The following is a 24758-nucleotide window of genomic DNA, read 5'->3' as shown; positions in this document are numbered from 1 at the left end:
AGACATGGTTGTTCCTCTAGATTTAGCTGCAGTGCTCCATACTGTAGACTTGCACCCCACTGATGAATATGTTTGGTTTCTTGACAAGATGCTTGGGCTGTTGGACTGGCCGGAGCAGGAGGTGTGGGATGTCAGTGCCAGGCACCTCCTCCATTGGCCCTGGAGAGGATCAAGTGAGGTGCTGGGAGGCTGCATGCCACCCATGCAGGGCAAGCAATTTGACTGCCCTTCCAAAACCTCACAAACAAATGAGGTCATCACTAAGGAAAGTCCCTTCTGACAGGAACAGAAAAACCAAAAACTGTCAGCTTGGTGCCACATGCTTTGGAAAATCCCTTCCAGTGCTCCAGTCTTCACAGGCTCCATCCAAGACAAGATGAGCATCTGGCTGTGTCTCAGCCCAGGCTTTTGATGCCAGCCCCATCTGTGGCATCAGAATAGAAACAAGTCCTATAGCTTCCCCAGTACGACTCCCAACACCGGCTGCTGGGTCTTTGAGAAGGCTGTGGGCACCAGAAACACTGAGGCCTCTGCAGGGACTGAGAAGAGCTGCTTTGTTTATTTCCATGAAATAAATACTGGGGAGAGAAGGAAGAAACAGGAGCTGGTAGCACATGTACCATGGTGGGTTGCACAAGTTGGGATGTTCCCACTGCTCATGTTTGTCCTTTCTTCCATCTGCTCTCCTTTCTGCTCCTGCCAACTCTTGCTACAGCTCCTGAGCCCCTTCCTGCCTACCACCAGCTCTTGGTGATGACAGTAGAAGCCATGGCAGCAGCAGGAGGTGCCCCAGAGGTTCTAACACCTTGCCCTCTCTTGTCTCCTCTTTTAATGCTGCTAGCTTGGTGTCTCTTCTCACTCACTTTGCTTTCATACTGATTTCTCAAGTTTTGAAGATTTTGGGCTTTGCCTGTCAGGGTGATGAACAGGCAAATGTATCTCACATCAAAATGTTCCAGCCATGCTAGGCAAGGTGCTGTGCTGTGGGATGAGTGCAGTGTGTTTCTCTGCACTTCAGCTTGCTGGACTGCAGCCACAGAGTGACCTTCACATGGTGGGACAGCTGCCCCTGACTGCATGAGACTGCAAGTCGTACTGGAGCAGTCACACTTCATCAGACCAAATGTCCGTTCAACCCCATGCTTTGTCCCTGCTGGTAGCAGATACCACAGAAGGAGAGACCTCCCACCTCTGGAGACCCAAGGGACCTCCTGTGCCAGAGTCAATGTGTCTGTTGGCAACAGCCTTTAAATTATTTTCCCTTCATGACTTTTTACTGCCATGCTTTGAAGCTATGGCCAGCACTGACAGCCTTCCATGGCAGAGCTCCATTCTGTAACAACATGCTCTGTGAAAGCACCTCTCTGTTTCAAAGCTGCTGTCTCCTGCTTTTGCTTTATGCCTCCGAGCTGTTGGCTGGGAAAAAACAGTGAGCAGTCATGGCCTATTTGCTGTCCCCAGGCCTCCTTTATCACCTCTTCCTTCAGCTGTGCTGAAAACCCTTACCTTTTTCTCTGATACTACAACCACTCTATACCTTCAACTACCCCTGCACCCGCTGCTGTCCCTTTTCCTTGCTGAGGGCAGGGGGAAGCAGAGCATCATGTGGCAGCTCATCTGCAGTCACACAGTGCCTCGCCAGCCATGATGAGCACTAGGGAGGAAAATGTCCCCGAGGGGCTTGCCTGCAGGCATGGCGTGGCACTGAACGCCTCCACACAGTGTGAGCATGCAGGTACCTGCTGCTACTTGCCTCAAGTGCTGGGCAGGAGGTTATCGTGGATACATGTCATGGTAATGCCTCGGAGATGTGAGTACCCTCCTGTCAGAGAAGCAATGCAGCACAGTAGCCCAGCACACAAACAGCCTGAGTAGGACGCTATAGGTTTAAAATAACGTCATTCCATAAAGGCTTTCTGGCTTTATGGGGTAGGCTGTCACACTTGTCTGTTGATGCCAGGGCTGAGAGCCCCTTACCTGGCCTGGGTTGGCACCTCTAGTGCCTGCAGTGAGCTACTGGTGCCAGATTGCCCCACAGCTGTGCTGGTTGCCAGCACTGGGCTGGGGGCAATGCTCGCACCTTATCCCAAAGCCCTTTGCATAGTCACTTTTCTTCTCCATACAACCAATAACTCTGAACTGCACAAGGTATATTTAGACTTACCTTTGAAGTGCTTCAGGTCTGCAATTGGGTGACTCACTGCCAGTGCTATTTACTTTAGTTTTACATTTAAACTGGGCAATTACAGCCCTGGTCAGCTATTTAGAGACCACATTTCCTTGTCATGCTGTCATACAGTTTGCACACCACATTGTCTTTAAAGAAGCACTTTGTGCACCCAGGTACATGCCTCGAGGTTTTCCAAAGCAGGTGGACAATAAAGCCCCGGGCTGTTACACCTCTTTCCCCTGGCTTTTTGTAAAACTACCTTCCTGTGACCTTTGTAACACCACCTTATTTCAAGATGATCTGGCACACTCTGCCAGGGATACTCCCCAGGATGACAGCTCGCAAAGGATTGCTGCAGGATTCGGGTCATGGGCAGAGCACAAGATGGCATTTTCTACCTAATGAAAGTCTCTCTCACAGCTTTTTCCTTTCAGGGGAAGAAATCTCCACAGCTCACAGAGCCATTTGTACTGGCTTAATGACGCTCAAGACATTTATCCTGGGGAACAGTTCTGCTTCAGCTCCCTGTTTACCTCAAGCCCACTTATTTATAACATCCTTTCCTCCAGTACTTGAATCCTTCACCTGCACAAACATCTCCTTTAGATCATCTTTATTGAATACAGTTAAGTGTAGCTCATGGGGTTATTGAATTACAGACATGAACTTACCAAAATGAGATAAATCACTCACACATTAGTCTCTCTCTATTAAACACATTTCACCCTAAGGCTTTTTTCCATAGAACAGAGTTTGAATCCTTGAAGCAGCTATTGAATCCTTGAAGCAGCTATTGCAGGCTTCTCCCCAGGAGAAGGCATGCGATGGGAATGCAGCAGCCCTCTCTGAAGGAAGCTTTACTGTCTAAAATATTTATCAGAAATAACATCCTCTACATAGGGCTGGAATGGTAAGAGCTTGAGATGGAGCCTGAGCTACATTTGTTCATATTAGATTCTCTTTCATGCAGTCCAGTATTAAACAGCCTTGTGCACTGGCCATTGCAAGGTGCCACACTGCAGTGCCACCACTGGTCCCTGACACCTGCCTCTGCCCAGCCCGTGGCACTGGAGGGGCAATGCCCTCCCTGGAGTCACTCACCCTGCCATGCACCAGCTTTGCCCTCACAAATCACCAGCTGTGTGTCAGGGTTTTTGTCTTTGTGAAACAGCTGAGCTTGATTTGGGGTGGGGTCAGCACTGGGAAACATCAATGCTATTGGAGGTGCAAAGAGAGCTCATCTGTGTGATCAGCCCCAGTATGTTGGGGAACAGCACACCCTGGTGCTGCCCAGCCCAAACCATGCCACCTCCTTGCCTACCCTGCAGCACCCTCAGATTCATGCACCTCCAGAGCATTTCCAGATCACTGGTTGACCTTTTTCTCTAGTTTTAATCCTGATGTTCTGTTTAACTTCACTTACCATGACCTTACCTTTAGTATTTTCACAGTCCATGTCATACCGACATATTTATTTCCCTGCCTGGTTTGACAGGTCTAGGGGTTTTGGTGGCTTTTTTTTTCCCTTTGAAATCACCCTGAGTTGGAAGCCTGAGGGGGGAGTCGGTAATGGTTTATTTGGAAGATACTGACTCCAAACCCCATCTGTTGACTCTGAAGCAGTGATGCTGTAAGGTCACCAGCTGAGTTTCAGCCCCAGGTGCATGCATGAGGTGAAGGCACAAGACCTCTCTCCATGATTTCACCAGGAATGTGCAGGATCTCTCCTGCAGGTGTTGGGTCTTTTGCAGGGAAAGCAACACAAAACCATCTCTGCTTTTGTGTATTTCTATCCAGGTACAGAACATGAGGGGAACCACCAGCAGCCTCTGGCATCAATCCTGCAATTAGAGAAGAGGGCTGATGCATTTAGCTTGCTGTTCAGCCTGCTGAAAAATGGCCAGAATTTCTGCAGAAATGTTGTTTTGCTAAATCCTCCAATTTTTTTTTAATTATTATTTTCACTAGAGCCAAAGTCTGAATTATTTTCAGACAAAAAGATTCACTGAAATACAAAGACAGGGGGGAAACATATACATATATGTACATGTATATGTATTCTGCCCTGATACATCATCTGTAACCTTTCAGGAACAGGCATATTCACTGGAGCATTGCTGGAGCATTCCTCCTTAATGCACAGGATTTTGTTCTGAATAGCTCTTGAATATTAATTAAAATGCTACAGATAATTAGCATAATCAATATGTTAAATCCTGTCATTGTTAAGGATTACACAAGGATTTTGAAGGATTGACACAGGTGTATCTGTAACCTCAAGGAGCATAAACTACTCTGTTTAAATACTACTCTTTAAATAGGCTGCCTTTCTCAAGGAAAATAATCTTTACAACAATTAATCAGGTTTCTAGACAGTGGAAATAGTTTTCAGCATGGATGTTTAACGCTTTTCTCTGGGAATGCCTTTAGTTAAGGAATAAACTGTAAATCTAATAGCAGTGATGACATGTATATATTATATTTCACAGAATCACAGAAACATTCAGGTTGGAAAAGACCCTCAGGATCACCAAGTTCAACTGATAATCCTACTCTACAAGGTTCACCCCTAAACCATATCCCTAAGCATCACATCCAAACAACCTTTGAACACATCCAGGGTTGATGACCCAACCACCTCCCTGGGCAGCACATTCCAATGCCTGACCACTCTTTCTGTGAAAATTGTTTTCCTAGTGTCCAGTCTTTAGTGCACTCTGTCTGCAAAAGGGCCTTTCCCACCTTTTGCAACGTTCTGCAAAAAACACTGCAGCAGAAACAAAAGCTGCCTCATCTCTTCTCCTGTCTGAGCCCCTCCACTCTTCAGGACCCCCCTCTGACTCCCTGAACACCATGGGCAGCATTTGTGGCTGCAGCACCCCTGGGCTATAACACAGCAGAGATCAGCTGCTGCTCGTGGGCACACACATACTATGTGCTGAAACCAAACCAGGTGGGTAGCTCCCCTTTCATAGACTTTGTGTTCAAACTGAGGGTTTAGGGAATGTTACACACACTTTGTCATCCAAACTCATGTTCCAGCTTGGATTTTCGCTGTTCCTGTGAGGCGAGTGGATGTTGCTGGTTTACAGATACCACATGCTGCAGCATGGCTTAGTTCATTAAAAACACAAACCTGTGTGATGCCATTTCTTCTCATTCCGAGTGAATCTGACCTAATTCTTTCAAAATTCTGTTAAAAAACCTCCAAACAGATAAATATGGCTGACAAACTTTTATGCTTGTGTTTTATGTTGATCCACTTTCACTGCCTTCTCTCCAGGTGGAAACTAAAATCCCTCATAGAGCCACTCTATAATATTTTAATCAGAATTGTCCATCTCATGCACATGTGACCCAGCTTGCAGTTTATCAGAGCAGTGGTCTGGTGCCTGTTTAACCAGTTCCCCACTGACTGTCTCTCACTGCTCACACGTCCTGGGTACTGCACACATCCGAATTTACCAGGGAAGGGCACAGCAATAAATCCCCATGGAAGCCGAGAACAGGACTGTGGCTTCTGGCACACACTTAGCTTCAAGCAACATGGGCCACCAGGTGCTCTGGAAGGCAGCTGTACATCATCAGGTGGTCTCATCCTTTGTTCTGCCTGTGAGCAATTTGATAGGCCTCCGAGTGTCCATGTGCTCCTCAGCTTTTCGGTCAGGGAGAAGGACGTTACCCAGCAGATTAGCCCTTCTGACAGTGGGTCCCTGCAGCGTTTCCAGTTATCGCTCTCCTGTGGGGCCCTGGGGTGCAGATCAACCAGCATGACTCACCAGCACCTCACTGTCTGTGACTGCTGCCTTTCCTCATCCACTCAGACCCAACCAGCAAAGCCTGTGCCTCCCAGGGAGCTGAAGCAGCATGTGATTGCAAATGACAGGCTCACCTCTTCACCCAGGGAACGAGAGATGGATCAGATCTGATCAAGCAGCTGCTCATCGTCCCCAGGGACTGGCTGCCTGTCACTCAGGAGACATCGGCTGCTCTGTCAAAAGTCCCCACAAGGCTCTTACAGCAGAGACCCCAAGGCAGCCGGGAGGATTTTCAAACCAGCTGGTTTTGTCTGGCATGCAAATAAATTGCATGGATAACTTACATACCTGCATGGCTGGTGGTAGTGGAACATGTATTAGGAGCTTATGCAGGGATTTCTGAGTTCCTGGGCTGAGACATCATATTCCTCTCACCTTTTTCTGATCTTCTGGAGGTATGATGGGGTAGAGAGCCAAGGTAAATCCGGAATCACGTGCACAGAGTGCTTCAGGAGTGCCTGAGCTGTGTATGAGCTGTCTGCACTGAAGTGAGCACACCTCAAAGCTCAGAGCCACCATCGTGGTCACTCCTGGCACCCAAAATACAGAATTTATCCCTAAAGAATCCTTTCCCACAGCTTTCTGGGTATCTCCGTATTCTGATCTTCATATATAGGAGCACATGGCTGAAGCAGATGTGAAGTATGCGAAACAATCTCTTCTATTGCCTTCCCTACCCTCTTAATAGGAAGAAATCACAAAGGTAGAACTTGGCTGGTATAGGAAGTCTTAAAGGCCCCTACATATGTTTGAGAAACACCATCAAAAGCAAAATAGTTTTAATTTTAAAAGCTCATCAGTAAGAATAGCTCAATGTACACTCTGCCAGAACCCTGTGGGAAGGCCAGCTGCTGGATACTAAAAGCAACTCTCCATAAACTGGGAACACAAATGTAGGATGTGGCCATATTTTGGCACAGTGAAATGGAGAAGGAATGAGCTCCTATTGAAGGCAGAAATGGTATTTACACCTCACAGAGTAAGGCAATACCTGCTTGCCTCCTCATGTAAATGCCTTCAGGAAAGGAGTAACAGGGCATTCCATAAGCATCTGCTCAGGGCTTTCCAACTCTAATCTCAGTACTCCTATAGGTGCTCTCCTTAGAAAAATCCCTACTTAATCTCTCCCCTTTCCTCAGTCAGCTGGTTGCATTTCTTATGTAGCTGGTGGGGTGGCAGAGAGGCTGCTGCTCTTCTCTGTGGGTGAAGATCAGACAAATCCAAAGCTCCCACAAATACTGAACAAAAGCTTGCTCTGAGCACATAGCAGCTTTCCCACATCCCAGGCTGAGGAAATGGAAACATTTCCTGAAAGCAGATGCTGGAAAGATCTTTGGTGCTTCTGTGGGCATGGGGTTATGTGCCAACACATGTTGTGCTGCTTAAATAACAAGCAGTCCTGCACTAGCCCTTTTTCCATATCACCTAGCCCCGATGGAGTACCCAGCCCACCTATGTAGGATTAGAAATTACAAAGGGATAGTTTAACTTAGTGTGAGGGCCTAGGAAGGACACCCTAACCCTGGCATTTTTCAAGATCTTGTTATGTGGGAACATTCAGAGCCATAATGGAGCTTGTCCAGATTCCCATCCTGGGCTGGAGCTGGTTTGTGTCACCTCAGGGCAATGGTTTCATTAACATCAGTGCTGGTGCCAAGCTCTACAGTAGAGGATGCTTTTAACTACAGTCCTCTGGAGAGAGCTCCCTTCTGCCATAACTGAAGCCAACTGCTAAGATAAAGGCTGCTTAAAATCCTTGAGGAGAGGAACTTATCAGAAGAATCCCTGTGGAAGAACCTCTGTTTCTGTTTTGCTTTCAAAGGGTAAGCCACTTTTTCTCCACCGCTCCTACTGCTAGAACACAGTTTGTACATCTCATCATTCAGATGTCTGGCATTATTTCACAAAGTGTTCTTTTTCCAGAGCTGTGACAAGCAAATTACACTGAATTAAGTTCATCTACCTTAACCTCAAGGGACGCTGACTATTAAACTGTCTCCGAACTGGCATCCTGAAGCACTGTCACCACTCAGCCTAGAGGAAGATGCTGAGATGGCTGCGCTACCCAGTAAGAGGGCTGCCCTTTTCAGAGGTGCAGCTAACGTAGTGTGTAGGGAGCACCACGTTATTCAGTCCTTCTGCACAAAATAGGCTCAACTTACAACAGCAGTCCAAATGGCTGGTCTGCATCTTTGCCACTGGCTCAAATAAATCATCTGTCTTCCCTTTTTAATACACAATAACCAGTATGAGATCCTGCAGGCTCCATCCCACTCCATTATCCCACTCGGTGGCAGTCAAACTGCTTAAGTGTGCCCATAAAATCAACAGTGACCATATATGAAAAGCAGAGATCATGACTTGCCTTTTAGTGAAGCCAGGATGGGCTTAGAGGGGATACAACAGGAGCTGCTTATTGTTCAAAGAGAAATTTTAGAAAGAAATCAACAGATGCTGGGGAATAGCACAAGAAATTTCTTCACAATAAAACCCTTACCTGCAGCTACCACCTCTGCTTGGGGCCTCAACAGGCATAGAAGATGAAAATGATAGGAACAGCTTCCAAGATGACTTTTGACAGAATTTAAGGCCATTTCATATCACATGGCTAACTCCTCCATGCTTCTGCACTGATTGTGCTTTGTCATCTTCTTGTTTCAGCTGGCAAAGGAGAGTTGAGTTGATAACTCATAAAATAGCATCCTACTGATCAGTCTTACAGCAATATGCTGCTCCATGTTGTGGAGAATCAGTCTATCGCCTCCCTCTTCCCACCACTAATACTGAAAGTCTTTTTAAAAGGCATTATTGAAAAAAATTATTTAACTTGATTCTTCTCAGGTATGTCGCATTGACAGCTGCCACAAGCAAGGCTTGCCAGGAGTATCAAGGTGAAAATGCAACAGCGTCTTTATCCTCACAATCCAGCTTGTGGCCCATTTTCAACATAAACCCACATTAGAAAAACAATTTGTCCTTTAATCAGAGCAACAAAGACAGGCTCCCAGATGCCAGCTATTTCAAATATACTCAGATCGGTCCAGATAACTGTTGGTGAGAAATGAAAAGCTTTGAAGTTCTTGAATCTAGTAACAAAAGCTCAGCTAGGTGAGGAAAGAAGCCCAGCTTCTGCTATTGCATGCCAAGCTGACACCTCCCTCACAGGAATTTGCTGATCTTCTATCTAATGTTCTGAGAGATGCTTGCTTTCTTCCCTTTCTGTAACCCTCATATAAAAAGCTCCCCCCGAGCAAAACAGCAACAGGCTTAGTTTTGTTTTTTTTTCTAAAAACAGGAAGGTTCAGGAAAATTATTTAGAGCCTTACCCTCAGTATTTCTAAAACTGATATTAAAAAACAAATATTTACAACGTATTTGATGCAGAAGATGGATTTATAATTATCATAAACGACAAGATTAACCTTATCTGCAACAGAAATATGCCCATCTTGGAGGTGTAAGAGATCACACCAAGCACTGAAAAACCTTTTCTTTCTGCAGTTCTAGAGAAAAAAACTCAAATTTCCCCTCCAAAATGACCAATGACTCAAACATCAGAACAAACCAAATCTTAAAATTTCAGTTCCCCACAGGACCTCAGCTTGAGGTAATCTGCAATACACCTACCAAAAGTGGAGTAAGAATAAAATTAATTACTGAGTAGCAGACTGAGTAGCAGACTATTTAGAAGTACAGTGTGATTTAATTTTATTATAATTAGTTGATAAGCTGCAGCTTCATCTCAAACACCATTTTAATAGCTTTTTGTCAGTTAGATAGATTTCCCTGTGCAAAAATGAAATGAAGCCAGCCTGATGCTTTTTAAAGAAAGCAATGGAGACATCACAATATACCAGTATCAAATGAGGTTTGCATTAATATAATATTAACTATTATGCATTAATAAGAATTTCAGGTTCCTCACTAAAAGGATGTGGAGTGTGTCCAAAGAAAAGCAACAAAGCTGCTGAAGGGTCTTGATCACAAGACTTATGGGCTGATGGAAGTGGGGTTGTTTAGCCTGGAGAAAAGGAGGTTGAGAGGAGACCTTATCGCTGTCTACAAATACATGAAAGGAAGATGTAGCAAGGTAGGTGTTTGGTCTCTGCTCCCAACTAACAAAAGATAGGACAAGAGGAAACCTCCACCAGTCCCAAGGGAGGTTTATGTTGGGTATTAGGAAAAATATTTTCTCTGATTGGGTTGTGAGGCACTGGGAACAGGCTGCGCAGGCAAGTGGTGGAGTCACCATCTTTAAAGGGGTTTAAAAAAACAAAGAGATGTAGCACTGCGGGGCATGGTTTAGTGGTGACTTCGCAATGCTGGGTTAACAGTTGGACTTCATGATCTTAAAGGTCTCTTCTAAGCTGTGATTCTATGTACACAACAGGGGTAATGCCATTTTATGAAGGCACTGTATTTGTTTTCTGCTACTGAAAAAAAATCCTTCTCCATCTTCTGCCCACTTCTATGAAAAATTCCTGTGAAATACTGCTTCTTAGGACACAATCTGATACAGAACATAGAATGTTAGAGCTTCAAAGGGACCTCCATAGATCAAGTCCAACCCCTCCTGCCAGAGCAGGGTAGTCCACAGACGAATGCATCAAGGCAGGTTTTGAAAGTCTCCAGAGAAGGAGACTCCACAACCTCTCTGGGCAGCCTGTTCCAGTGCTCTGTCACCCTCACTGTAAAGAATTTTCTCCTCATGTTGAGGTGAAACCTTCTGTGTTCAAGTTTGCATCCATTGTTCCTTGTCTTTTTACTGTACACCACTGAAAAGAGATTGGCCCCATCCACTTGACACTCATCCCTCATATTTATATAGATTGATCAGATCCCCTCTCAGTCTTCTCAAGACTAAATAGCCCCAGGGATCTCAGTCTCTCTTCATAGGGGAGATGCTCAAGTTCCCTAATCATCCTCATGGCTTTCTGTTGGACTCTCTCCAGCAGGTCCCTGTCTCTCCTACACTGGGGAGCCCAAAATTGGACACAGTATTCCAGGTGTGGTCTCACTAGGTCAGAGTACAGGGGAAGATGATGTAGGGGGCCATACAGACATATGATGGGAGAACATAGTGATACTATTGATTAAAAAGGAATACAGACCAAGGTCATATGCAGATTTATGAAAAATAAATTTATTACATAACACCTTGTTTTAACAATGTTTGATTTTTTTTAATTCAGAATACTTGTGTCATTCATGTAAAATAGTTTGATACAGTACATCGTATGTAAGTTTTCCCCCATAAATTCTAAGGCTCTCCTAAGACCTTGATCCTCTGCTGTAGGAATGGCACCCCTAAATGACATGAGAACGTTTTAAAAAAAAAAAAAAAAATTAACTGAACAGAATTTAAAACCCACTACACCAAGCTGGTTCTCAAAAAATCATGAGGAAATATCTGAACGGATGCCGCACTTTTTGAGGAAATATCATTCATGCTTTTTTAATCCCAAAGCATGCTCACAAATCATTAACACCAACAGGGAAAAAAAATAAAACAAAACACTATGACAATCATTTTAGTTTGTTTGCTGAACCAAACATGTTTATATCAATGACAACATACTTATTTTACTATCAAATAGCAGCTTTAATACCAGTCAAGTCATAGATTTTAAAACAAAACCAAAAACATTAAATTGAAAATTAATCTTTGGGACTTTTGTAATTGCTGGAAAAAATGCAAATGTCTTCATGTTCTCAACAACAAAAAAATCCTCATTGTAGCAATTGTCTTGGTCATAAAATGTTGATCTAGGTGGAAAATGAACCAACCCACAAAAGTCACTAAAAATAAAGGTCTATCAAAATTGTCTCAATCGGAGTCACGGTTAGTTTGCCTTTTTTTTTTTTTTTTTGCCATGGTAACATATACTGTATGCTTCAAGTACCAGTTCAAAGATGTTGTGTACTATTGGTCTGATAAAGTTGTTACATCAAGAGAATTCACCACATACGACAACAAAAATGCTTGCCCCTAGCACATTTCACAGCTTCAACTGCTACAGACTGTCACTGAAAAAAATAAAATGCATCGGTCAGTCTGAACCATGTCAAGTAAACTATGGAAGTAGCATATCCACAACACAAACTGTGCTAGCACTTTCTTTTCAAGTCTAACCCCAAAAACAGGTACAATTTGGGAGCCACTACTCCGCTCTGTGGAAGGGGGTGGATCGTGGCGGTCGGACAGGTTGGAGGTGTGGTTTTACAGTACATTCTCGTGGCCCAAGCCAGGTTTCCAGGCAGGCAGCTGTGGGGCTGGTCCTGCAGCATTAGCAACAGTGCATTGACGTTATGGGGATGCAGCTCAGTACCGGTGCGTCTGATGCGAGTACTGTGGCGGCTGCTGGGAGGTAGTTGAATATCCCATGCTGCTCTGTGGCTGCGATGTGCTTGGTCCGGGGTTGGGGTACGCAGCATGGGGGTTGGAACGCTGCAGAGGGATAAAAGCAGAGGAAACGCAATCCTTGCTAACAGGTACGTCACAAGACAGTCTTGCCTACTGATTTATTTCAAGAGGTACAAAGCACTACACTGTCTGAAAGCAGCTGCACTTCCAGGCTTTTCACTTACTCCAATTACAGCTGGTGCAGGTATGGACATCAGGAACACCAGATTAGAAGGTGACAGTTTCCACCCTTCGGTTACCCATCCTAACTGCCTCTGTGAATCTACTACCATCATAGTCAAACCTCCAGCCAACCCCACAGATGACTACAACACACCTGCATGGAAGTGGTGGTCTCCACTTGCTGCTTTCCCCTACTGAGAAGGTATGCTAGGGTACAGGTCCAAATGGTGTATCTTACTTGATGAGCCACTCTGCTTTACTCTGGAGATTTTCCTATACATAGGATATGCCTGCCACCCTTTTGTGTGAACAAGGATTAAAGGCTGACAGCACTGTGATTATTTAGGCTAAGGTGTCATCAAGCAGAAGCCTTACAAATATTTGAAGAAGTGTTAGACAACAGCCACATCCTTCTCAGTAGAACCAGGTATTTCAGAAGGAAATGGCTACAGATTGAAGCTTAGGTGGTTCAGGCTGAATATCTAGGGGGGAGGAGTGCAACAGTAATTAAAAAAAAAAAATAAATGTGTTGAGAGATCAGTATAGCTCTAGAAGAACTTGCCCTGAGAGGCTGTGAAGTCTCCATCTATGGAGGTTTTTAGGATTCAGCTGAACAAAGCCATGATTGACCTGGTTTAGCATTAGCAAAAGTCCTGCTTCAAGGGGAATATTGAACTAAATGCTGTCCAGAGGCCCCTTTCAACCAGCATTTGGTACAATTATTTGAGGGGAGCATTCATCATTGCAAAAAGCTCTGAGCAAACCATCAACTGCGTACTTCAATTTTAACTTAGAAGTTTATGTACATATCATGCATTAGAAAGAAAAAAAAACAGGCTGCATGTGAGATTTTCAGTGTATCATATGACCCCTTAACAGCATCTAACATTTCATTAAATGAACACAACTTCAGTACATTACTATGCTGATTTGTATTTATGTTGAGGCTTACACACACACAATTTTGCAGCATGCTGTGAAACCTCTGAACTCTTGATATGGTGCAACGTATTAGGATTTTTAGGAAAAGGTGATTCTAGTAAGGGTCTGGAAACTTTTCCAACATGAGTATTTTAGGACTAAGGTGTTGCTACTGAGACCTGAACATGCAAAACTATAGTAAACCAACATCCTGCAAAAGCAAAACATTCAAATAGCTTTACAGATTTTATAAGTCACAACATAAAATAATAACTAACTCAATTTTTCCTGTCATTCAGCATTTAGAATGGAAGCTGCAATCAGGATGCTGAGATGATGGCAGAAATGAAAAGGCAAACTCTTAGTTTTTAACATATGTTCACACGACTGAGCTAATCCTCTGGGGTGGTACAGCATAACGGGGAAGAAATGCCTGACTAGCACTTAATGGCAGTGGAAAGAAAGCAGCACTGCTGAACGGCACCGTTAACACAGTGACTGAACTTTTGTGACATTTGCCTTCAGTCCTGAGAGACAGACCAAGTCATTCATCAACAGAACTGCCCCAGCTCTGGGTCACCCTTCTCAACATAACAAATGTACTTCAGAGAGAAAAAAAAATCCCTGAATGTTTTTCCCCAAGCATGGCTCTTGTATGTGGTAAATACACAAGTTAAACCATTTGAAAACTGACCATTCATGTCAGTTGTAAATACTTTCTGCTTCCTGACTTCTAAACCAGACCTTATTTTAAGACAGAGGAAATTAAAAACCATTGGATTCTTTCATGACACCCGCACAACACATGGGTTTGGTTTAAGAACAAATGTAAACATCCAATCCCTTCTAAATACCATCAAGCATCCAGAGAGTTATCATAAGCAAAAGCTCAGAGTAGTGGAATTGCTCCAGCCTGTTTAATCACACTGCCTTTGGAAGTGTCACGTTGCACATTTAAACAAGAAGGCAAGGAAGTCTGTGTGCCATGTGTCTACTATTTTTATGCATGGCAGAAAAGAATACAAGGTCAACTCGCCCTGCAGAGAATAATTTGACTTCTGAATGGATGGAGAAACTGTCTTTGTGTGCCTTGCCCAGGAGATGGCAATCCTCCTTCACGAGCTTTATGTGGGGAATTGGAGCAAATTAAATGAAGAACAAAGGAACAGGTGTTTGATTAAAACAGAGGGCTGTATTGTAATACTTGTTTGCCATCTCCTCAAGTTGCAGGATTAGAAGCAAAAAATGTGAGGAATTTTTTTCAGGGAGACCTGAAACCACTAACTGGTAGTTTTTAACTGCTATTGTTCTAGTGCCAGCAATTCCAGGTTTCCTTCCTTGATTACCATGTTTGGTACCTTAATCAGAACAAATCTAGCCACTGCCTTCTTGCAAGATCAGGGAGTAGGGTGATTGAGTGAAAGAGATGCACTTTTGAAAAACAGGTGTTTTGCCTCCTAGAGAGACAGCAAAGAGCTTAATCAGGAGCAGCCATGCTGCCACTAAGAGCTCCTGAAATAGAGAAGTAGCAGTTATCAAAAGTGTTCTGAAAGTAGGCTGCCCCTAGCTATAATCCCAGGATGGATATTTGAGAGTATGAATGTTTTGATGAACAGGAGCTGAACAGAAAATAAAGTCAACTCCTGCCAAGGCAATTTGAGTCTTCTGAGTTCTCAACTAGCAAACTTCTTGTTTACAGAAGTGGAAGCTGAAGTTTGTTCAAAATGTCAAGCTGCAGCAGCAAAATGAGGTGAAAGGTGTGTAAATAGGACACATAAATGGGGCTCCCTGACAGTACGTGCAACCCTTGCATCCATCTTCTTCAATATGTGTCTAAACATGAGGGGAAGATTAAGAGTTATGGCTGCGTTTGCCGCCTTAAAAATACACACACTAAAGTGCCAGAAAGAGCCAGCTAGAGGGCCATAACAGTGCTGCACTACAGACTTCCAAACTGAGAGGGATGAAGCTCCCATGATGCACAGACTAAAAGAAAGAAGATGTTAATATTTAGAGGCATACCACACTGCAGCACTGGATTTAAACTGCCCACTACTTAAAACAGCTCCAAAATTTACATTATTCAAGGAGAACGGCTTAAAAATTTATATGCTATTGATGACCCAGGATAAGCTGAGCAAAAGCACTTGGGGACTATATAAAGGATCTCACAATAAAGATCCTGAAAATTACCTTATTTTACATTTTTTCAGTGCTTTCAAGCTTTGGCCAATGCCGGAAGCATACAGATTTATGTAAAGACAAAGGTAATGCCCCCAGGCAGCCTTTGAGGAGAGTACCTGTGAGATTTCAAGATGAACTCTGAAATACAAGATGTCAAAGCCTTTTGGTGTTTATGGAGACATACTACCAAACTGTGAACAGCAAGTTGACAGCAGTAGTTTTACTGACATAATTCTTTAACTCTCCCTAAGTTTTGCTACAGAATATAAGCACAGCTAAACGGGTTTCCAATATTAGGGTCTCAGATTTAAACTTTATATTAACTAAAAACATCACCATTAATGTCTGAATTCCCTATCTTTTGATTTCATCCAAGCCTCTTTCCAACTGACCTTCTGTACTATGCATTCCATGTGAAGTGGTATATAATAGTTCCTGAAGACTTAAGTTTCCTCCAGCATGCTCCTCTTGAGATGTTCCACTCTCTAAGCTTCCAAAATCTGCCACCTCTCTAACTACTTCTGCTCATATTATCTGAAGTCTTTGTTGCTCCTCCTTTGTAATTTCTTAGAAGACAGGACTTCAAGTTAATGTAAACTATCTGTAGGACTAAGCTCATCCAAACCCACAAATTCAGGTACCATTTCTGCTCCAAACTTTTCTGATATCCTAATGTCTGACCACAAGCTCAAATGCAGGAAGGCTAGAACAGCTCCATTTTTCCCTCAGGCTTTTTTCCTACACTCCTCCTTATCTTCCTCACACACTGATCCCCATCACTTCACCTCTCTCTTCAGATCTGTAACACTGGGCTTTACACAACCTGGCATCTCCCTTGCTCTTCAAACAGATTATGACAGCATGATTGTTATCCAAAATACTGTTTTCCCATCCATTTGTCCAATTAAAATTCTTGTTCAGATTCTTATTTCACAGCTTGTTTACTGCAATATCCTTTGCTTCCTGCTGTTACAGACTCGTCCAAATAAGGAATGGTATTTTTAGGTCATACAGAGCATCACACAACAGGCTCCTGGTCCATAATGAGAATTCCCTAATACAAAGGTAATAAAATTACTAACTGCAAAAATTTTTCACCCTAGTTTCCTCACTGCTAACCTAGAGATCATCACCATATCAATTTACAGACAAACCATCCACTAAATACATCTAAAAAACACATGAAGGATGCCCCAAAATACCAGTTAACACAGAGACATTTACAAAACTACTTTTTTTTTAGCTTAAAGAAACACTGCTGCAAAAATAGGAACCAAATACAAAATACATGAATGAAACAAATACCTGATAGTCTGAGGTCATAATAAGTCCACCTGAGGTAGTGGTAGGAGGAACAACTCTCACTTTTTTCAGTGGGGGTCCCTGTGTGTGACTGTTGTCTTGGTTCCCTGGATGACCAGTTCCATTAGTGTGGTTATTGCCCTGCTGCTGCTGCTGGTTCTTCTCAATTGTTCAAACACAAAGAAAAATTTCAACTCAAAAGCAGTACGTGAAATAACATGAAAACAGGAAATAGCATGAAAGCCAGTGAAGCATGATGATACTGTTCTTCCAGTACTTACTTTGTCTCCTTTATCATCTGGTTCTTCTTCTGTTAAAAATTCTCGTTTTGGGTAAGGGATTTGACAACCTGCAAAAACACTGCCCCCCAAAAAAGTCTATTTATCACTGTATTAGAACAGAAGGGTTAGACCTGTAAGTGTCATACTTCACCCATGCTAGTTTCAAGTTACCTGAGCCACAGCCACCTGTAACTACAGGAGTTTTCCCTGTCTTCTATGGTATTCTAAACTTAGTAAACCTGTTTATATCTGATCTGCAGCTGCCTTCTACACACTTATTTTAACTGCTACCAGTTTCTGGTAACCAGTGACCAAAATGGTGGCTTGAAAGGTACACCAACTGTTAAGTAACTGCAAGGGTACGAAGAGCTATCTTAATCCAGCTACCATGCAGTTCACAATCTCAGAACTAACTAAAACTACTCCTGGAAATTCCACTGACTATAAATAAAACCACCTGGAACAATTAAAAAAACAAGCAGAAATTTCATCTGTTGATTCCTATCTCATGGTCCACACAAATTTGGTACTGCTAGTGCAAGCTAGTATTTACTTGCCCTTGAAGAGTAGAATGTATTTATAGTAAAGTATACCTCTTGGTATTATAGATTGTGTATTCACATGAAAATGACAACTTAAAGCTGAGAAAAAAGCCAAACACCGTCCTAAAAATAGGTTCTGCAAATCATTCACATGATAACGTTAAATCATAGAGACGGATCAGGAACTATTTAAAGTAACCCAGTAGGTTTCAGTGAAATAATTTCATTTTTAATTAATTGCTCATAAACATAATACATAAAATCTTCAGCAAATAATGGTAGATCATACACAGGACATACTTAAAAAGTGTACAAGCATGCTCTTTGGTTAGTCATTTGGGAGGGGGTTTAATTTTTAATGAAATAATTTTCATTGTCCCTGAATTTTCCTCCTTTCGTTAATCTCATTGCACAAACAAAAATGAGGAATGTCTACAGAAAGTAGATTTAAGTTGTTAAGGATATCAGCACAGAGACACAGAGCTGATTTCCCCCACCCACTGAATTTACAACAAAGGCTAAGACACAAAAATGTAAACTAATTAAAGAGTGTCATCTGGCATTTGGGAGCAGAGAAGTAGACCTGCAGGCACTTAGCTGTTGTCTACAAAGATCTGTAGCATGCGTAATCAACCTGTCAGTGAATAACAAGATTAGTGCTGTGACTAATAGGATCAAAGTTCCATAAACCAAGAGATTAATAAGAATGCTACTTAATTTCAAAAACCACAAATGGCATTTTAGTGGTTATAGCTTGCTTTGGTTGTTAGTAAGTATTTAGCTCAATGTTCACATTTATAGCAGAGAGAATTTCTGAAGTGCCTCTGGATGCACTGATACATTAATAAACTGACCACTTACTCGGATGTGGGAAGAGGATCTTCTAAGAAATAGGGATCCTGCATAGCCTGTTCTGAGGTAATTCTCTTTATTGGATCCATAGTGAGCAACTTCTGAAGCTGCACAAAATAAAGAATAAAAAAGCTCTGCATTACGGAAAGCGTCTACAGGAACTTCACTGTGTGAATCCTGAAAGACAAGCTGATAACAATGTGTCTGAACTCAAACTCTTAACCACAAATAATAGCAAAACCACATTCTTCTCTCTGATTATAGCAGTGCTCCATTTCCCGTCAAAGACCACCTATTTTCACCTGCAGTTCCAGTCACAAATACTGTCACAACAACACTTTAGAAGTTTCCACGATGTGCCCAGCAGCTTTGCGGGCTGTTCCCTTGCCACAGGAAGATCTAACATGCACGTATTTAGCCTGGTTTCTTCAACTAGCCACGCTTCACAGGAAGCAGCATCACATCCTTTTAAAGTAATTGTTAGCAAATAAAAGCGATTCCACATCCGGGACTGCTCATTATTTAGTTCTATCACATTAGTACAGCTCAACTGTCACCCATAGTATATTAAAGATGTTACAATGAATTCACTCCTTATAAAATCTTTATGCTGTAAAAGAAAGTGGGAAACAGCACGTTCAAAGAAGCCCACCTGCCCAGGTTAAGTTTTTATCACCTGCTGCAGTACATGCTTCTTGATTCTGACAAACACAGACATCAGTGTGCTACATGCTGTTCAAAAGAGTAGTGGTGCTAAATTTTCTCTTTTAGCTGATTTCTTGCATGAATGATGCAAAATATTCAAGAAGTATAAGCAACTGCCTCCTCTGTGACCATATTAAGTCTAAACTCTGGTGCTGTTGCACTATAGTGAAAAACCTCAGTCTTTGTCACAACTGATGAATCAGGTATCAACTACGCAAAAATAATCTTTCCGAAATGCCTGTGTTAACAACAATGAAGGTGACCACAACGTATGCTGAAGACACAGCAAAACATAGTATTTTACAAGCTAGTTCAACTAAAACTCCAGCAAAGCCTTACCCCTCGAGAAAGCACATCTTACTCTCATTGGCAAGTGACAAGAGAAGGCCACAAAGCACACTAGGTATTTGCTCAATGCCTAACTTGAGAAATGCATGCGAGACGCTACAATAACAGGCAGCAGAGCAAAAATCCTAAGGCAAAACACAGAGATAAGAACTTAACAAAACAGAACCGACCTAACCAAAGCAAAATGAAAATTTTGTATAAAAAGAGTTGCAAACAATGCTACTTCAACAGACATGCTATGTGAAATGCTTCATACACAAAGACTAAAACTCATCTTGAGTAACTCCAGGTAATTTTTATTCATTTTAGGAATAGCAGACCGGAATAATTTTATTTAACTCCAGGACCGAAAGAGAAGTGACACATTCTGAAAGTGTTTCCTATTCAGAAGGCCTAGTGTATATGCATGTGTTTTTCCCCATCCACCAGCAGTTACTCTGTGGAATACAGATATGCTGGACAATTAACATCCATCAACAGTAGGAGCTTCAGATACAAACAGAAAAGGCAAAACAATGAGTTCTCACGTTTCACCATGGAACACAACATCCAAGGCAAAACTACACCATGAAGTATAGGCAAAAGCAATGACCTTTAAAGAAAATACTACACTTTCAACCTGTTGGTTTTGGTTTTAAAATCTGAGATCCTACAACATATACAGAAACTCCTAGGCACATAATATTAAAGTTACATTTTCTACTTATACTTTTCATGGGATTAAATTAACCTTTTAAGGAAGACCCAGTGTCATGAACTATGTCTGAACTGGTTTTCTCCTTCCACTAGCTATTAATGGAGCATACAAAACCATGAGGCAGATCTTCACACTGCAGATAGTTAAAAGTTAGAAAGTACATCTCTCCTCATTCTTCAGGTTTTAATGGCATGTTAAGGAACAAAATAATTGTGTATTACCACCATCAATCCCGTTTTGTTTTTCACATCAGACTCACAACGAGTTACTGCAGCTCTGAGTCTGCATGTAGTCTTTGTAGAGTAGCAGTTTGAACAGAACAATTCTTGTTGCTCTCAAAAGCTCAAAAAGCAATCCCAGGAGCCAGAAAAAAAGAAGGAAAAAAAATAGAAAAAAAATGCCAATATGCTGCAAAACATCACAGTCGAAAAATCATTGCCGAATTTTGGCAACATTTCAGGCAATTAGGTTATGAATTTGTCCATCACATGCTGACAAGAAGTGAACAAACTTGGTCATAATCCACAAAACAGAAACAGCAAGAAAAGTTCAATGATTGTGCAACCCTTATCACACAGGGGATCAAAACTCCTATTTTGCCCCCTTGTTCAGGTGACAGCACATGAAGTGAACCTTCTACCTGTTATCACAAATATTTTCTACTTGAAAAACTGTTCAATCAAAAGATCATCTAGCTGAACAACAAAAATGCAGTGAATTATACATGTATCCACAATGAATGGGACAATCACAGCAGTTGATACGGACCACTGAAACCAACTGATGGATGAAGCATCACTCAATTAGCCAAGAGCAGCAGCCACATACTCAGTTTCTAGGACATAAGTAAGTGGGGGGGGGAGGAAAGTCAAGAAAGTGGGGGGGGAAGGAAGATGCAAAAGCAGGAAGAAACCAATGTCTCATGTAACACATGGGTTCTGCGTATGAATGTCAGTAATGAGAAGGGAAATTTGGTTGAGTTGGGAAATCAAAACACTTCAGGTTTGGCACTAACAGTGAATTCTGGATTTACTAGTCCTGGAATTACCAATTCTGGCATATTTCACAATAGTAGATGTAAATAGCTTCTCTGTTCCGATGCAGAGTAAAAAAGGCAGTGTGACAGCTTGTGGAAGCCTAAAAACTGGAGTATCTCTGGAAGAACTGGTACCAACAGATGCACTGAGCTTGTTCAGGCTGTGGAGGGGTCCAAGAATTTCATCTGCAGTTCAGCCTACCCTCAAACTGAATGCAAACCTAAGGCACCTTCAAGTTCTGACAGCATCAAAACAGTTTTTAGACATTAATCTGGAAAGACCAGAGGTTTTATATCTTCATTGAATTGTTCTGTCAGAGAGCAGCAGGTAGAAAACAGAGGATCCCGTTTGGACTAATCAGCAACAAACCTCACAGTGCTTCCCTCAATCTGTATCTATGTGAGGTATAGCAGAACATGGTCATGCCTACACTACTAAATACCCTGCTTTTTAGCTTGCATGGCACTGATGACAATCAAATGAAGGTGGGTGGAGATTCAAACTGAAGTGAGTGGGAGAGGCAGCATTAGAGCAACATGTTCAGCCAAGAATGCATGCTCAAACACACCTTCTGGTCCTTCTGTTTGCTAGTAACAAGAATGAAGGAGTGGGTCGTGGCCTAGAAGAATATCATTCCTTGATTTTGCAATTCAATGTAACAACTGCTTTTTGGTGTAAGTACAAACATCTTGACCAAAAATTCTGAATACATTCAAACATTTGTCTTCACAAGGAGAAGACAAAACACTGCACAGTAAGTATTTTGAGCTATTCTCATGATTATTCTGTGACTAGTTTTGTTATTCAATTGAAAACAATTTCTAAACTTGCAAGATTGGGAGAGTGGATGAGAAATTTCAGGTTGGTTACCTCAGAGCACTCGCTGCTTCTAAGATACTAGTTCATTCAGAGAAACTCTTTTTATTCTCCCCCAAGCTGTACAGCAAAGCCTGGCCAACTCACTTTTACTTGAGCCAGCAGACCAGAGACCAGCGAGAAAGAAAGAGGTGAGGAACTGAGGGATGGGAAAAGCGTTTATGTTAAAGATGAAGTCACTGTCCATGTTGTACAGGTTGTCACATGGAAAAGGTTTTTACCTCAGATTGCCTAGCACAATATAAAAATCTAAGGCAACTGATCTTAATAGGCAGAACTAACTGAACTTTCTCAGATATTCGACACTAGGGACAATTAGCTGCTTTCAGATTTTGGTACAGCAATATAAGCTTAATTTAACAGCTTTAGACTTGAAATGTGTTACAAGTCAAATTTGTAGGTGACAAGCAGCATGTTTGTCCTGAAACATGAAGTTAGAAAAAGCAGCACTGATGCAAGCAGCTGCATAGTTTTATGGAACACATGCCTAGGGTGACTGATGAGAAGGATCTGCAAATGTGTGCAATTTGCTGCGCTGAAGCGTCCAAGGATGAGTTTTTATATCTAAACTCCATCCTACATGAAACATTATACTCAACAGATACTTCATGTTCGTTGCTTTTTGTTTGTTGAATTGCTTACATTTTCAGAAATACTGTTTAGGCTTTGATAGAAATATAAAGTATTATCTATTTGCCATGTCAAATATGTTTTTGAAAGTATGCATTGTCATACTAAACCAGGACAACAGCTTGGTAAATACAAAATACGCGTTTCCAAAGCTCTGTTCTAAATAGATACATGGTAAAAATCGATTAATTACGAGCACTTCAGTTCTTCACATGCCAACACAAACTTTTTATGCATCACATAAATATACAGTGTTCAGCAGCTTCCAACTGCGCTTGCATACAAAAATCCATTAAAAATACAAAATCTTTATCAGAGAAGACTAGTTTCCTTGCTTCTGCAAGTATCATAGAATCATTCAGGTTGAAAAAGAACCCTGAGATCAGACCAACCATTGATACTTCCCAGAAAATGAAGCACAATGGTACAGCTGCCCGGTAACTTCTGGCAATAACTACTTGGTTCACCTGGTTATACTTTTAGGTTTAACCTGAACCTCGAATACACATTCGGTTTAAGACTGGTTGGAGCATAATTCATCTGCTTGGAAGCCTCCATTGAAAAACACTCACATAGTATGCCACTAAAAGAACATTGCCACAGAAGTACTGTGACTGAAAGACAAATACCAACATTTACACAGAGAAAGGAGTGAATAGAAAAAAACATGGCACAAGTCTGATCATTAGAGAAGGTACAGCTTCCAAGGAATTAAACAAAAGCCACATGGTCCTCAGACACTCAGGCCTCTTGACCATCTTCCTTTTTTTTTCCAATATACTCCTTCCATCTGCAAGGTCAAAATGCTTCCTCTTGTCTTCCCTTGCTCCCAACCCTTCAAATAATATATTTACCCTATATTCTAGACTGAACACATTTGAGTTTGTGGCAGTTTAGGCTGGGTGCCTCCTGTTGCTGCCACATAAGCTACACCTCCAGTGTTCCGGGTGTCCACCCAATAAGGTGGACACAGGAAAGAGCGTCATTCTCTCTCTCTTTCTTCCCTCTCTGCTCCCGTGGGAGATGTTCTCTTATCCGGTAACAGTGGGGGAGTATCTCAAGGCCTCATGCCAGGAGGAGAAAGGAGAGGGGGCAGTCTCAGACCTGGCCAGCCTGAGACTTGCCTAGTAGTGGGGGGGAAGAAAGAGCACTTGGAGTTCGGGTATACCCTCAGGTAGGGAGAAGGGAAAAGTTGGGAAGCCTTTGGGTGTTATGTAAGGGGCTCTGTAAGCTTTGGGTTATTCTTGTCACTATGCTTTGTAGTTTTTTGTAGTTTGCTTTTCCATTTAAACTTTCCATCACTCTCCAATCTGTTTGTGTGAGTGTCATTCTTTTGTCCCTCTCGGGGCAAGAGAGGATCTCTCTGGCCTCAAACCAGCAGAGAGTCTAAAATATCAAGGTAAGGAGCGCATTCAGAGAGAGAAGATACACTAAAATTCTTTCTTCATATTATATATGTATATATATAAAGTTTATTTTTGAGACCTGAATGTTCTTTAAAACACAGGAAAAAAAGTCAAATAGAGTAACTTCTGAAACTACATAATGCAGGCATTTCCAGGGTTCAGCAAGTGTGTAAATTAACTGGAGACTTTATTTAAAATAAGAAAGTATATTCTATAGATAAAATAATTCTTGTAAGAGTACTAGAAATTTTTCATAAGACATCTGCAAAAGATTAGTACACCAGGAAGACACACTAAAGTTTTCTGAGATACATGATCAAGTCAAGTTAATTTTGTTTTAAGATGTAATGAATGCATAAAAAATTAGGCATTCAAGATTTTAAAAAATAAAAATTAGGCTACT

General features: G+C 42.0%; 1 protein-coding gene across 2 annotated transcripts in view; it reads right to left on the bottom strand.

Moving 5' to 3' along the window:
* Positions 1-12310: 12310 nt before the first annotated feature.
* Positions 12311-24758, bottom strand: part of CDK8 (cyclin dependent kinase 8) — a 91903-nt gene continuing 79455 nt past the window's right edge. The window contains exons 10-13 of one of the 2 annotated variants that reach the window (XM_054381992.1): positions 18666-18763; positions 17263-17341; positions 16985-17143; positions 12311-12436 (exon numbers count right to left, since the gene is read on the bottom strand). In XM_054381992.1, coding sequence (XP_054237967.1) covers positions 12311-12436; positions 16985-17143; positions 17263-17341; positions 18666-18763 — 462 coding nt within the window. The remainder of the gene's footprint in view (positions 12437-16984; positions 17144-17262; positions 17342-18665; positions 18764-24758) is intronic. The other variant, XM_054382003.1, reaches the window with a different exon arrangement.

Source organism: Indicator indicator, chromosome 1, assembly GCF_027791375.1.
Source record: "Indicator indicator isolate 239-I01 chromosome 1, UM_Iind_1.1, whole genome shotgun sequence".
NCBI classification, from domain to species: domain Eukaryota; kingdom Metazoa; phylum Chordata; class Aves; order Piciformes; family Indicatoridae; genus Indicator; species Indicator indicator.
The sequence above is the reverse complement of the archived record's forward strand: the minus strand, read 5'-3'. Positions and strand labels throughout refer to the sequence as shown.